A 16,272-nucleotide genomic window follows, 5' to 3' on the forward strand; every position below is an offset into this window, starting at 1 on the left:
CTTAATGCTACCTAGCAGCAGAAATGCCTTGTCTAATCATATCTGTTCTTTTTCCAATTTTTGTTTGATTTCACCTTAGCAATGCTTTAACAATCAACGGTGGGTGCCTGAACTGACTCTAAAGCAAAGCTGGGCGAGATTGTTTGGTGAAAGTGGTCTTGTGCTGTTTGGTTGCACGTAACAAATCCAGCTCAAATCCAGTTGTATCAAATCTACTTTTCAAAGTCCTTAAGGGTTCCATTTGATCTCTTGAAAACTTTGTAAACTTTAAAGCAAAGGAAAAATATTTCAGATTAACAGAATCCACAGTAAAAACCACAAGGTTTTGGGAATGTTTTCTGCAGGTCAGGTAACGTCAGAAGAGAGAAAGAGTTAACATTTCAGGTCCATGAGGTTTCATCAGAACTTGCCAGACTTCAACTTGCGGCTTTAAAGATCAGGATTCTGCACCCCAATGTCCTCCCGTTTTTAATTCCTTCTCACAATATCGGTGTCCCTTGCATTTATTGTCCATGCCTAGTTGGCCTGAGGATGTGGTGGACCTTTCTGAACTGCTACATCAGTGATTTGATGCAACTGAATGGTTTGCAAGGCTATTTCAGAGGGAGGTCAACCAGATTGGTGTGATATTCCTAGACCATGCCAGTTATGGAAGGCTGATTTTGTTCCCTATAAGGCATCGCTCCTCACTAGTTATTTAAATGTTTAACATTGTGAAATGGCCCTGCTGATTTATATGTCAAGCTCTCTAATAAAAAAGAGTAAAAGCTCCAACCACACAGGTAGGAGCCATGCCGTGTAAACACAGTCTGATTGGCTGGAAGCTGAACTGCAGGTACGAGTCCCATACAAACTAGAATAGTAATGTAAATATTACAAATAGCAAAAGTGAAAAACATGGAATCATAGAAACACAGAAAATAGGAGCACGAGGAGGCTATTTGGTCCTTTGAGCCTGCCTCACCATTCATTACGATCGTGGCTGATCATCTAACCCAATAACCTGATCCCGCCTTCCCCCAATATCCTTTGATCCCCTTTGCCCAATGTGCTATATCTAACTGCTTCTTGAAAACATACAATGTTTTGGCCTCAACTACATTTTTCCTCATCTCTGCCCTAAATAGTCTCCCTGTATCCGCAGACTGTGACCCCTGGTTCTGGACACCCCCACCATCGGGAACACCCTTCTTGCATATACCCTGTCTAGTCCTGTTACAATTTTATAGGTTTCTATGAGATCCCCCCTCATTCTTCTGAACTCCAGCGCATACAATCCTAACCGACTCAATTTCCCCTCATTTGGCAGTCCTGCCATCCCATCATATTTGTCCAGTGATAATTCTAAAGGACTGGGGAGGAGAGAGAGAGAGACCCTTGTATTTAGATATTCAATGGCTTCTACAATGAAAAAAAGAAATTTATGTGTAGAAGGTTAAGGTTGTTACAGTGACTTTGTTTTCTGCTACTGCATCTGATTTCATGCCAAATATTCATAGGTCTGAAACTACAGGGTATGTGTTCTATCCTTATCATCCTATATTTTAATTTTGTAAATTATTGTTTTGATGCTCTTGAATTGCGAGGCTTTTCCAGAATGAAAATCATTTTTCCTTTCAAGATACAAAATCAGTGTTTTTGTTTATAATTAACACACAAGAAGTGAAAATATATTACTCTTTATATTTAAATAAAGAACAAAATGATAATACTGTCATTCAGACCCCTCTCTTACCTGAATCTTTAAAACTTAAATGCCTTCTAGTTGCATTATAACAATTTTTATAAATGACATTTAGAGCAAAGGAGCTGACTTCTATCTTCCCTTTTAAGAAGATTAACAACTTTATTCGTCTATACTATGGATTTTTAACATTAATGATTCACATTTTGGTAGTCATTGGTATGTGCATTTCACCATGCTCCTAACTGGTATAATTGATACCAGTCCAGCAACCTCTGAAAACTACTGTAGAGGTTATGCAAAAAGCTCAGTGAGGGACCATGACAATTTTTTAAAATCACCTTTCACTGTCATGAGGTTGGAAAATACACCAGGTTTTTAAAAATGATTTTTGGTCCAGTGAATGATTGCAGGGCACAGTGACTGAAGTTACACTTACAATAAGCATGTTGAACTGTTTTTCTATGGTAACTGTAAGACTTATATTTTTGAATTTATTTTTGAATAGTTTAGCGCAAAGTTTGAGGCCCCTAAAGGCTTAACCTGAAATTAATACAAAGCAATTCTGGAGCTTTATTGAAACCTTCAAAGTTAATTAATCTTTCAAGCAGATGAAAGCTATTTTGGAAAAAGTTGTTCAACTTCCCATCCATCTGAACAAATTCTTAAGGAGACTACATTGGACTACATTAGTATTTGTGTCTTGAATGTTCAGGATGAGAAGTGGTAATGAAAAGTAATGCCAACAGCAATAATTGTAGTTGGAGTTACGCTGGTTATTGATTTATTGAAATTTACAGTTCTGTAGTTTTGTGTCCAATAAAGCTGTGTGCATCTTTAAATTATTTTATAGTACAAATGGACCTGCATTATAATTATTTGCAAATAGTAATCCCTGTTTGCTTAATTTTGTTTTGTAGCAAGGAAGATGTGGGGAAAACCAAGGAAATAACTGATCTGTTGCCATACTTTCAACAGCAGCTCACCTTCAAGGACTCTTTCCAAAAAATATGTCAACCTGAGTTTGGAGTGAATCAAACGCACATATCAGGTACACTGTTCACTGGGGTTTGTGATGAAACAATACTGCAAGAACTTCTCTCATAAATTAGTATCATAAAATTGCAATATTTACAGCATAACGTGGTTCCATTACAGGAGTATCACAGTCACATTTGTCACTCAGAAATGGTATGCTTGGAGTGTACATCATCTTAACTTTATATAACTTTGTGGTGAGCAATAGTATTTGCTTAAATATATTTATGATGTATATTTTGTGTATCAAAATGTTCTGTATTTTTAGGTACTTGTAGTAGAAAATATATTTCACAATGAACTAGGCACCGGAGGATGTTTTTTTTTCTTGTAGCAACAAATAATTCTGACAGCATAAGCATTTCATGCTGAACCTTCAGTCTGCTCTGTGCCACATTTTTTTCTGAACTTAGGAGAAGTAATGTAATATTTGTTTCAGTACAAAAGGGGTGGGATTCTCCCAAAAAAATTCTAAGTGTCGAATTCATGTAAAAATTGGACTAAATCCTGCTGGTTTTTTCAGCGAGATTTTCAAAATGAATCTCCCACACACTGCACTGCAGAGTGCACCAGCGTGAATCTCATTAGAAATCTAGGTGCGGGGGCCTATTCCCACCCAAGAGGCTGGCAGCATAGCGCTGAATAGGCCACTGCGCATGCGCCGATCTGTCAGCCTCCCGATCACTGGCCAACTCAGTCACTGGCCAGCACAGCAACCCCCGCATCGGTGCCCCTCAACCCCCTCAACGGGCCAGCCCCAACCCCCACCCCAATATGCAGTCCCAATTGCTGGCCTCCCTCCCTCCCTCTGTCACCGCCAAGTGCAGAATGGCAGCTGGATCCCCCCCCCACCCCACCAGTCGCTCACCCAGGCCCTGCCCTCCATTAGGCCATGCCCCCTTGGCACTGCCTGAGTGCTCCCTGGTTATTGGCACTTTGCCCCAGGGGGCCAGGCTGTCAAGCTGGCAATGCTCAAGGGCACACCCCTTACCCCCGACCTCTTGGGGGCCATCACTCCAGCAGGGTCAGGTTGCCAACTCCCCGCAAGTGGGGAGCTATTGTAAATCCCGCTGGAGTGAACCATTCCTGGTGGGGGCAGAGACTCTTTAACGGGCCTGGAGACTTCAGAACCGGGCCCACTACTGACATGCTAATTCTCGTCTCCATAAATTATACAGCGGTTGGTGCCAGAAATCCGGCGGCCGGAAACTCGCAGAGGCCAGCAGAGAGCCGCTAAACGGCCTCCATTTGAGTTTCCTGGCCCACTGCATTGGGAGAATCACCTCCAAGATAATTAGTAGCTACTTGATTTTCTTGCACAGTATGGATTCTGGCTTGGTCTTTTATGTTGAACATCAACAAACCAAATAATATACTTTTTCCATTTATTACTTCAAAAATACTGTATAACTACGGCATATATTAATTCAAGTAGAGAATATAATAAGATGGATTTAAATTAATTATACATTTAATGATTTTACAAGCTAATACAAGTAAGTGGGAATTGTTTGTTTTCAGTGAAGGACCTGTGCATGATCCAGGCAAGTTGATGAATTGAAACTTTTTTTTGTTTGCTGTCTATAGGCAGTTTCAACCAATCTTTTAGTGATATGGGTTCACTGCACAAAACCTATTGGAAATTTCCTCAAAATTAATGTGAAGAGTGGAGTCATGTAAAATCTTCTAAGGGTTGGAGATAAGGACATTCTTGGGATGCAGTAAAAGGACAATTGGCCAGCATCTGACCATTCAGTACCTCACCAGTTAGTGTTTTGATACGCTGTTTGACAACTGCAACATTTTCTGATAAATGGAGAATTATTAAATTGCTCAAGCAGAATTTCATATAACTTGCATAGTTATAGCACTTCAGTGTTCAGAGTTTTACTGGCACCTCTCTCACTTGTAATTAGCACTGGTACATATTATATCATGGTAATGCAAATACAACACACGGTACCTTGTCTTGTTAAAGAAATGCTTAAATTAAATTTTCATATGGTCTGCTGGTATAGATTTCACATAAGAACTGTTTGCAGTGGAAAATGTCAGATGATACAGATTTAACTTCAGATTCTTACCATGAAAGCACAAGAGATGCTGAGCTGACTTTTCACTTGCTTACTTTTTTAAAGACAGATAACTGATGGTGCATAAATTTACCGTCACTTTAGGCTTGATCTATCATCATTTTTAAATTTCCACATCCATGTCTGATACCAGTATCTTAATTTCCCTGGGGAAAGTCATGAAAGTGACAGTCAGCCTTTGTGATAACAATCTTACCTCAATGATATATTTCACACGATTCTCAGGCAAATGTTTTGGGGGCGATTCTCCTAAAAAAAAATTCTAAGTGTCGAATTCGCGTAAAAATTGGAGTAAATTATGCCTTTTTTTGGTGGGGGTTTCAAAATAAATCTCCCCCACACTGTGCACTGCAGACTGCTTCAGCATGAATCACACTATTCCCAGTGGAGAGGCCATCAGCATAACGCTGAGCGGGCCAACGTGCATGCGCTGTTCTGTCAGAGTCGAGACCAGCGCATGCGTAGTGACCCCTGTTTGCTGGCCAGCTTGATTGCTGGCCTCCCAGACGTGTCCAGGCAGTCTCCATCCCCCCCGACCCATCTCCTTCCATGGCCGGGGGGGGGTCGGGGGGTCCTGGGCCCGCCAGAGGACCCAGTTTGGCACTGCCAAGGTGCCAATGCCCGGGGGCATCCTCCCTCCCCCCAGCGTCCGACCCTCTAGGGAGCCTCGATTGCTCCCCTTCACTCCAGCGGGGTCCAGCCACCGGCTCTCCGCAAGTGGGGAGCTGTAGTAAACTCCGCTGCAGTGAACCACTCCTGGCCAGGGGGAGACGCTAGCGGCCTGGAAATTTCAGTCCCAGGCTGCTAATAATATTTTTAAAATATTTAAATTGTGATTTAAATAACTTATGCACCTCTGTGCCGATTTCTGGCATGAAGCTGACGGCGCCGGAAATCCACCTGCCGGAGACGTGCAGAGGCCATTGTGCCCAGCGGGGAGCCCGTGAAACTGCCTTCGCTTGAGTCTCCCGGCCCCCGTTATGTACGTAAGCAGGACTATGCACTAGGTTTTTTCATCAAAACCAGTGAAATGTTCATCAGTCCTGCTTTCAGCTACATGTCTAGCTTTAGCAAAGTTATTCATTTTTGTTGTTTGATAATGGCTAATCACTTTGTCCATGTTATAGAACATAGAACATAGAACATTACAGCGCAGAACAGGCCCTTCGGCCCACGATGTTGCACCGACCAGTTAAAAAAAAAAAAAAAAACTGTGACCCTCCAACCTAAACCAATTTCTTTTCGTCCATGAACCTATCTACGGATCTCTTAAACGCCCCCAAACTAGGCGCATTTACTACTGATGCTGGCAGGGCATTCCAATCCCTCACCACCCTCTGGGTAAAGAACCTACCCCTGACATCCGTTCTATAACTACCCCCCCTCAATTTAAAGCCATGCCCCCTCGTGCTGGATTTCTCCATCAGAGGAAAAAGGCTATCACTATCCACCCTATCTAAACCTCTAATCATCTTATATGTTTCAATAAGATCCCCTCTTAGCCGCCGCCTTTCCAGCGAAAACAATCCCAAATCCCTCAGCCTCTCCTCATAGGATCTCCCCTCCATACCAGGCAACATCCTGGTAAACCTCCTCTGCACCCTCTCCAAAGCCTCCACCCACATTGTCTGTACATTTAAGACCTGGCTGGCTGTAGAGATTTGCATTCTAATCAGTATTCTGTAATTTGATTTCTGTGTCTGTGCCCTGTTTGAGAACAGATATCCACTCCATCTGACGAAGGAGCTCTGCTCCGAAAGCTTATGGTATTTGCTACCAAATAAACTTGTTGGACTTTAACCTGGTGTTGTGAGACTTCTTACTGTGCTTACCCCAGTCCAACGCCGGCATCTCCACATCATGACATTTAATCCATATATACAGCTTTGGAAGCGAAGAGACTTTTATAAGATCTCTGGAGATAAACTTGCTTCATTAATGATCTCCAATGCAGGCTGGTCTAGTAAGTTAGACAAAACTTCTGCTTTAGATCTGTGCTGGTGTTCCCAAAAAAAAATGTTTTTTTTCTTCAAAGTTGCAGCCACCCTCCTGAGCTGACAGTGATGATAGCCTCTTGACATGTCAAAAGGCTTGCGTTTTGAATTACAGAGCTGACTCTGATCCATTTTAAAGTTTGGTCCTGAGCAAGTCAGTACATCATTGGGCAAATAAGATAGTCATATTCTGGTGTGTAAACAACCAAGGTAGGACTCATTCTTAAACCCTTCAGCTTGATTGCATGTAAAATTTTCATCAACAAGATGGAAGTTTTTAAACAGCATTCTTGGTGATGGTCAATTCACCTGAGTTGGATCATATGCTCTCATGAGTGAATGGACTATCCACAGCAGTGCAGGACATTTTTGTGAGACTCATCTATAGATCGTTTCACATCACTGTTCAGCTGAATTTCATTACTAGCAGTCTCTATTTTGAGTCAGGAGGTATGGGTCCAAGTCCTATTCTAGGAATTGAGGACATAATCTGATTGACGCAACATTATAACCTTTGTCCATCAGTTGAGATGTTAAGCCAAGACTGTGTGTGCGTATGCAGGTACATATTCAGAAGTTCCCCTCAACAAACGACAGCAACTAAATTAACTGGTCAACTACCTATTGATGGGTCATTTCTATCTACAAAACAACAGCAATGTTCATCTACAGCAAAGTAGTCACAACATATGCAAACATACCATGAATTGTGTAGCATTTGTGAATGGGCGGAATTCTCCCAAAAAAATTCGAAGTCAAATTTGCGTGAAAACTGGAGTAATTCACACTGATTTCTTTCAGTGGGAGTTCTGAGAAAAACCCCCACACTCTGTGCACTGCAGAGACCACCAGCATGAATAACATTAAAAACTAGGGCGCGGGGCCTATTCCCACTGGAGAGGCTGAAATCAGCTCGCTGAGCGGGCCACTGCACACGCACCGATCTGTCAGTGCCAAGATCGGCGCATGCACAGTGGCCCCGAACTTACAGCCTCCTGATTGCTGGCCAGCCCCGCAAGACCAGCTCTCCGTTCCCCCAAGATCCGATCGCAGGCCCCCCAACTGTTCCCACCAATCCCAATGCAGAGTGGCAGCGGGACCCCCACCCTCACCGATTGCTCCATCAGGCCCAGCCCTACCCACCCACCCCCCCCCCCCCAATATACTCTGCTCCCTTGGCACTGCCCCATGCCCACTGGGCTGTGTCAAGGTGTCCCCTGGGCTTGGCACTCTGGCACTCTGCCCCTTAGGCAGTGCCAGGTGTCACAGGCTGGCACTGCCAGAGTGCCAATGCCCAGGGAGCACCCCCTGCCGCCACCCGACCCTCTGAGGGACCTCGAATGCCCCGTCCCCTTTCACTCCAGCAGGGTCAGGCTGCTCGTTCCCCATTTAGTGGGGAGCTATACTGAACCCTGCTGGAGTGAACCACTTTGTCAGGGGGAGAAACTGCTTAGGGCCCGGAGAATTCAGTCTCGGGCTTGCTAATCACATTTAAATTGTGCACAAATGACCATTTAAATGGTCTTTGCGCCTCCTGGACGATTTCCAGCGCAGATTTGACGCCACCGGAAATCTGGCGCTGGGAGACACTAGCGGGGAGCAAACATGGGTGTGGATCCCGTAAATCGGCCAACACAAGAATATATCAGCCCGCTGTGCTAAAACATTAGCACAACGGGATGGGAGAACTGCGGCCAGTATTTCTGAGATGTGACAAAACAATATAATTGAAAATTCACTCTTTCTTAACTCCTGCTTCTGACAAACGATTTTGTATAAGCCTTACTTTGAAAAGAGGTCATCCTTTTTGCGCTATTTCCTTGTTTTTGGTCTCCTCAATAGACAAAATCAGAGCAAAACAGATAGTGGTGATTTCAGCAACACCAAACTGGACTTGGAAACTATGATTTTGACATATTGAAGTTGAACACTCCCTACCTGGTAGTAATACCACTACCGCTCAGGAGAGTTTTTGTTCCACAAGTACCTGGTCAAGTTATCTATTCAGAAATCAGGCAACCACTTGAACTTTTAGAGCATTGTCTCCCTTTTATTGTAGTAGACATCCCACACATCTCTAAAACTCCTGAACTGTATCCAAAAGTTGTCAAAGTGCTTATTGGGGTACAACACCAATTGCTGTTAATTTCTGATGGGAAGTAACTCAAGTTAATGGTTACTAAACCTAATTAATCATTATTTACTAATTACCCTGGGAACTACAGGCCAGTGAGCCTCACATCTGTGGTGTGTAAATTGTTGGAAGGTATTTTGAGAGACAGGATCTACAGGCATTTAGAGACGCAAGGACTGATTAGGGACAGTCAGCATGGCTTTGTGAGTGGAAAATCATGTCACACAAATTTGATTGGGTTTTTTGAAGGGATAACCAAGGAGGTAGATGAGGGCAGTGCAGTTGATGTTGTCTACATGGAATTTAGCAAGGCCGTTGACAAGGTACCGCATGGTAGGTTGTTGCATAAGGTTAAATCTCACGGGATCCAGGGTGAGGTATCTAAATGGATACAAAATTGGCTTCTTGACAGAAGCCAGAGGATGGTTGTAGAGAGTTGTTTTTCAAACTGGAGGCTTGTGAACAGCAGTGTGCACAGTAAGAAGTCTCACAACACCAGGCTAAAGTCCAACAGGTTTATTTGGTAGCAAAAGCCACTCGCTTTCGGAGCGCTGCTCCTTCGTCAGGTAAGTGGGAGTTCTGTTCACAAACAGGGCATATAAAGACACAAACTCAATTTACAAAATAATGGTTGGAATGCGAGTCTTTACAGGTAATCAAGTCTTAAAGGTACAGACAATGTGAGTGGAGAGAGCTTTAAGCACAGGTTAAAGAGATGTGTATTGTCTCCAGCCGGAACAGTTAGTGAGATTTTGCAAGCCCAGGCAAGTCATGGGGGTTACAGATAGTGTGACATGAACCCAAGACCCCGGTTGAGGTCGTCCTCATGTGTGCGGAACTTGGCTATCAGTCTCTGCTCAGCGACTCTGCATTGTCGTGTGTCGTGAAGGCCGCCTGGGAGAACGCTTACCCGATGATCAGAGGCCGAATGCCCGTGATCGCTGAAGTGTTCCCCAAAGGTACACTAAGTATACAAAGGTACATTGTCTGTACCTTTAAGACTTGATTACCTGTAAAGACTTTCATTCCAACCATTATTTTGTGAATTGAGTTTGTATCTTTATATGCCCTGTTTGTGAACAGAACTCCCACTTACCTGACAAAGGAGCAGCACTCCAAAAGCTGGTGGCTTCTGCTACCAAATAAACCTGTTGGACTTTGACCTGGTGTTGTGAGACTTCTTACTGTGTTTACCCCAGTCCAACGCCGGCATCTCCACATCACCAGCAGTGTGCCTCGGGGATCAGTGCTGGGTCCACTGTCATTTGTCATTTATATTAATGATTTGGTTGAGAATATAGGAGGCATGGTTAGTTTGCAGATGACACTAAGATTGGTGGCATGGTGGACAGTGAAGAAAGTTATCTCCAATTGCAACGGGATCTTGATCAATTGGGCCAGTGGGCTGACGACTGGCAGATGGAGTTTAATTTAGACAAATGCGAGGTAAAGCATTTTGGTAGATTGAACCAGGGCAGGACTTACTCAAATAATGGTAGGGTGTTGAGGAGAGTTACAGAACAAAGAGATCTAGGGGTACATGTTCATAGCTCCTTGAAAGTGGAGTCACAGGTGGACAGAGTGGTGAAGAAGGCATTCAGCATGCTTGGTTTCATCGGTCAGAACATGGAATACAGGAGTTGGAATGTCTTGTTGAGGTTGTACAAGACATTGGTAAGGCCACACTTGGAATACTGTGTGCAATTCTGGTCACATTATAGAAAGGATATTATTAAACTAGAAAGAGTGCAGAAAAGATTTACTAGGATGCTACTGGTACTTAATGGTTTGAGTTATAAGGAGAGGCTGGATAGACTGGGACTTTTTTCTCTGGAGCGTAGGAGGCTGAGGGGTGATCTTACAGAGGTCTATAAAATAATGAGGGGCACAGATCAACTAGATAGTCAATATGTTTTCCCAAAGGTAGGGGAGTCTAAAACTAGAGGGCATAGGTTTAAGGTGAGAGGGGAGAGATACAAAAGTGTCCAGAGGGGCAATTTTTTCACACAGAGGGTGGTGAGTGTCTGGAACAAGCTGCCGGAGGTAGTAGTAGAGGCAGGTACAATTTTGTCTTTTAAAAAGCATTGAGATAGTTACATGGGTACGATGGATATAGAGGGATATGGGCCAAATGCGGGCAATTGGGATTAGTTTAGGGGTTGTTAAAAAAAAATGGGCGGCATGGACAAGTTGGGCCGAAGGGCCTGTTTCCATGCTGTAAACCTTCAGACAAATATCCATCAAAAATAACCTTCCACTTTCAAGATGTATTGCTAGTTACGCTTTGATTTGCGGCTGATGAAGCTGTAATCGCCACTCAAGTCACTCTCTCCTACCTCCCAATGGCAGACATTAGAACAGGAGGCATTCTTGGTCAGCCATGTGATGGAAAGAATGTTGGAGCCTTTATCATCAGTATCCATAGCTCCAAACTATAACATGTATGTAAAAGTGTATGTTGCCACACCACCACCACATGGGGATCACCTCTTTCTCTGGAAGTCACTATGTACTTGGTATGCAACAATGCATAGAAAATTCATAGATTTGCACAGAAGATAATTATCACCTTTGCCCTTCTGAGTGAAATATATATTCCACTTGGTGTTTCCATTCATCCATCCCCCACTACCGATTCTTTCCATTACACGAAAAACATTTTTTTCTGAGTTCAATCAAACAGTTTTGCAGTTGTGGTTCTGCTTATCTATATCTTGGGAGAGGATGAAAGGTTTGTGCAATATTCCCGGTGTCATAGCATCAAAAAGTTGTGAAGGGTTTTACGGTGGGGTGTTTGGGACGAGAGGCGATCCCTTCCTTGATTCTCCCGAGTGAACAATGATGGTGCCAGCGTGCTGTAATAGATACCTTTAATTTAAAGAATGAAGTCTACTTCAAAGATAGATAAGTTTTCTTTTATAGCTCAGTAAATAATAATGAAGCTAAATAGTATTCAATATAAAAATGAAGCACTTAAGGTCTGGGCTTCCACTATAAAATTTGTATAATTCCCCTAAGTTGATCTTAACCTTCCTTGTCCTTAATATGTTGCAACATCATTGTTTAGTGTTTTTGACATAATTCAAACATAACTTTCCAGATAGAAACCTGATATATTTGGAGTAATAAGAGATTTAGAGGTACCAACTGCTTGCATTAATATGATAACATCATTGTTTATTTTATCAACATTGAACTAGGAATTATTTCAAAAGCTAGACTAACCTGAATTTCATGACGACATTTAGATCTTTGACAAGATTAACTTGACAGGTTCAATCAAGCATGTGGTGTGACTGACTATATAGACTAACAGCTGGTGCCATCTTCTGCAATAGTTTTGGCTAGATTACATTTTTGAGAATGCACACCGTATGAGCAAACTACTTAACTGAAAGAGGCAGTGTAAGTTCCCTTATTACATTTTGTAAGAGCATGTTCAAACCACAGGAAATGTACTTATGGAATCTTTTAGCGTAGGTTTTGATTTGGCTCTTGATTCCAAAGAGAAGCCGCATCTTGTTTCTGTTTCGCCATGTCATCAATACAAAGAAGGAATCTTGTGTTATAATGAAAAAAAAATGTACACTTGACTGGAGCAAGGAGGGGGAGGTCTTGTAGATGTTGCAACCATGTATAATGCTAGATTGGTGTACTGAGCACTTAATGAGCAGTGCATATTTTCCTCTCATGCCCACCATTTGTGCCTTGATTTTTAAGTAATGTGCTTGGAAGTAATTGAGGGTAAGAAAAAGGCTGTTTGGGCCATCAGATGTGGATTTATAGAACACTTCTTGCCTCTTCTAGCAACAAATTGTATTTTAAACGTGCCTTGATTTTACCATTCTGCCTGGCACGAGAGCCCAAGAAATATAAGCAAGAGTAGATCACATAGCCTGTCGAGCCTGCTCCGTCATTCCATACGACCATGGTTGATCTCGGGATTCAACTGTACTTTCTCTCCTGCTTCCCATATGCTTTGATTCCCTTGGAGACCAAAAATCTGTCCATCCCAGCTTCAATGTATTCAATGATGGAGCATCCACAACCTTCTGGGATGGAAAATTCCAAAGATTCACAACCCTTTTGAGTTAAGTAATTTCTCCTTGTCTCAGTCCTAAATGATCAGCTCCTTATCCTGAGATTATGCCCCATTTTGTTAGGCTCCTCGACCAGCAGAAATGATCCCTCAGCATCTACCATATCAAGCCCCGTCAGAATTTAGTAGCTTTCAATGGGATCTCCCCTCGTTCTTCTAAACTCTAAGGTATATAAGCCCAGTTTACTTGACCTCACGTGATAGGACAATCCCTTCATCCAGGAACCAATTTAGTGCACCTTTGATGTACTGCCTCCAGTACAGGTATATTCTTACTTAAGTGTGGAGACCAAAACTGCACTCAGTATTCCAGACATGCTCTCACCAACATCCTTGCCAATTGCTGCAAGCACTCCAGAGATGAGCAGACTGGGTTGATTGGTCGTGCTAAATTGCCTTTAGTGTCAGGGGGATTGACTTTATTGAGTTGATTATTGTCACACGTAGGCTTACATTAACACTGCAGTGAAGTTACTGTGAAAATCCCCTAGTCGTCACACTTCGGCATCTGTTCGGGTACACTGAAGGAGAATTTAGCATGGCCAATGCACCCAACTAGCACATCTTTCGGACTGTGGAAGGAAACTGGAGCTGCCAGTGGAAATCCACGCAGACACAGGGAGAACCTGCAGACTCCGCACAGACAGTGACCCAAGCTGGGAATTGAACCCGGGTCCCTGGCGCTGTGAAACAGCAGTGCTAACCACCGTGCCACCCAATTAGCAGGGTAAATACGTGGGGTTACAGGGATAGGGCCTGGATGAAATGGTGTCGGTGCAGGCTTGATGTACCAAATGGTCTCCTTCTGTACTTTGGGGTTCTATGATTCTACGGCTTCTTTAATCTTGTACTCTCATTCTGTTGCAATAAAGGTCTTCCTAATTGCTTGTTGCACCTGCATGCTAACTTTCTGTGTTACTTATATACGCACAACCAAGTCTCTTTGAACATCAATATTTACAAGTTTCACACCTTTTTTAAAGAAGTTCAGTTTTTTTATTCTTAACTAAAGCGAATAACTTCACAGTTCCCTACATTATCCTCCATCTGCCGTCTTGTTTCCCACTCACTTAAACTGTCTATATCTCTTTACTGTCTCTCTGTGTTCTCCCCACGACTTCCCTTTCCACCTAGCTTGGTATTATCAGAAAACTTTGATCTGCCACAGAGTAATGTATCATTCCAAATTTTACCACCTTTAAGTAAAAAGAAACCCATTTTCAATTTTTACTCACTCATCAAAAATGCCCTCTATTTTTACAAGCCTAATTTATTCATGTAATGTTCTGTGTTTGCTTTGTCCACAATGCTTGATATTTCAGACACTTTGAATTTAAACATTTATATACCACCATGCTAGACTGTAGAGCTTAAGCTTAGCTAGTATTTGTACACAGCTGGAATCCAGCTGTTGCTCTTTGCTGCATGCTTGTCAGTGTATATCCCTTTTATGGATCGTTCATTATCACTGGACAGTAAACCTGGAATTTCCCATCTAACTTCATCATAGAGACCACTGCAAAACTGCAGCAGTTCAAGAAGGTCTTCATGGATAGGCAATTGTTGTGGTCTCGGGTCGGCAATCAAATGTGATCTCGGATCGACAATCACATGTGGTCTTGGGTCGACAATCAAATGTGATCTCGGATCGACAATCACATGTGGCCTTGGGTCGACAATCAAATGTGGTCTTGGGTCGACAATCAAATGTGGTCTTGGGTCGACAATCAAATGTGGTCTCGGGTCGACAATCAAATGTGGTCTCGGGTCGACAATCAAATGTGGTCTCGGGTCGACAATCAGTCAGTGTAGTCTTGGATAGACAATCGCTGTGGCCTTGGGTAGACGCGTAGACAGTCAGTGTGGTCTTGGGTCTACGATCAATGTGGTCTTCGGTAGACAATCGGCGTGGTCTTGGGTAGACAATCGGCATGGTCTTGGGGAGTTATTAGTGTGGTCTTGCCAATATTGCACACATGCATAAATAAAGCCTTGAAGTATTGCATGAGCAGCAAATCATAAAGCCTTAGAATATCATCTATTTCCTTGAAATGTAATGTTCTAATTATGTGTCCCTGCATTGAATGAGCTTTATGTTCACTTCATCATATTGTCTCAACAATGAAATGAATAAATCTGCTTTCAGTACTTGCTCTATTTTACTTGCGCTCGTTATGTTTCATTCAGTATTAATCAATTAATAACACATTTTTTAAACTATTCAGTTGTTTACTTTTGTCTACATTCTCTTACAGGTTATTAATTGCATTCTGATGAAATAGGGCCAACATATAAAATAATTAGTGTAAAACAACAAAGCAAACTTAGAATAATGTTCCAATTATTTCAGGAGTTCATATAGTGTTTTGTTCACAATTCATTCCTTCATTTAAAAATAACAGATTTAATATAACCTTTATTTAATTCTGCCTTTGAATTAAGAAAACATGTAGTCTTAGTCCAGTTTTTCTGGTTGATCAGTTGTAACCTAAGTGGAAAATTGTGACTACATTGAGTTTGTTTCCTTCTTATTTTTAATACATTGGTTTATCGGTTTACAGAGCTCCCTTTTGAAGTCCTCATGTATATTTTTCGATGGGTTGTGTCAAGTGATTTGGACCTACGATCTTTAGAGCAATTGTCCATGGTCTGTCGTGCATTTTACATTTGTGCAAGGTATGATTTATAAATGAACAACCTGCGTCAAGTCAGAAAAATTATAATATTTGAAATTTTGCTTGGAAGTTCTTAAAGGAAATTAGTAAGTGAACTTGCTGTTTAATCGTACCATGTAATGTGCAACCATGCATATTACAAAGGTTCTAGGTTAAGTTCTTGATCTGTACTGAGCTGGTTAATCTCACCCAAGTTGCTTGAGTGTCACTGCATTTAGCCTCAGCAACCCTGGGCTAAGTTCCCTCTCATAATCTTTATCTGTGTGTTCAAATATTTTCAAATTGCCTAGCCGTTTGAGGTACTGCTCTTGAGGCTTTGTTGGAGCAGCATAGGAACACAGTAGCATAACAGGAAGGGGAATTAAACTGAGATCTAAATAGTTTCCATCCTTACAGACATTTTAGATGCTTGATAAGCTGGCAGAATTGGATTGGCAGAAGCGCAAGCAAATCAAGTAGAAAGTATGTTCACAGCCTTTGCTGCTGAGGGAAGAAGCAGGTGGACAGATTTGTACATACATAGCGACTTGAGCGGTTGTTTTTCACCAGTTTCAT

At 42.2% G+C, this 16,272-nt stretch overlaps 1 protein-coding gene across 1 annotated transcript in view; it reads left to right on the top strand.

The window, feature by feature from the left end:
* Positions 1-16,272, top strand: part of fbxo9 (F-box protein 9) — a 115,514-nt gene that overhangs the window by 64,924 nt on the left and 34,318 nt on the right. Inside the window, exons 6-7 of the mRNA XM_078213259.1 lie at positions 2,605-2,735; positions 15,604-15,718. Coding sequence (XP_078069385.1) covers positions 2,605-2,735; positions 15,604-15,718 — 246 coding nt within the window. The remainder of the gene's footprint in view (positions 1-2,604; positions 2,736-15,603; positions 15,719-16,272) is intronic.

The sequence above is a fragment of the Mustelus asterias genome, chromosome 5, assembly GCF_964213995.1.
Source record: "Mustelus asterias chromosome 5, sMusAst1.hap1.1, whole genome shotgun sequence".
In the NCBI taxonomy this organism is placed as follows: Eukaryota; Metazoa; Chordata; class Chondrichthyes; order Carcharhiniformes; family Triakidae; genus Mustelus; species Mustelus asterias.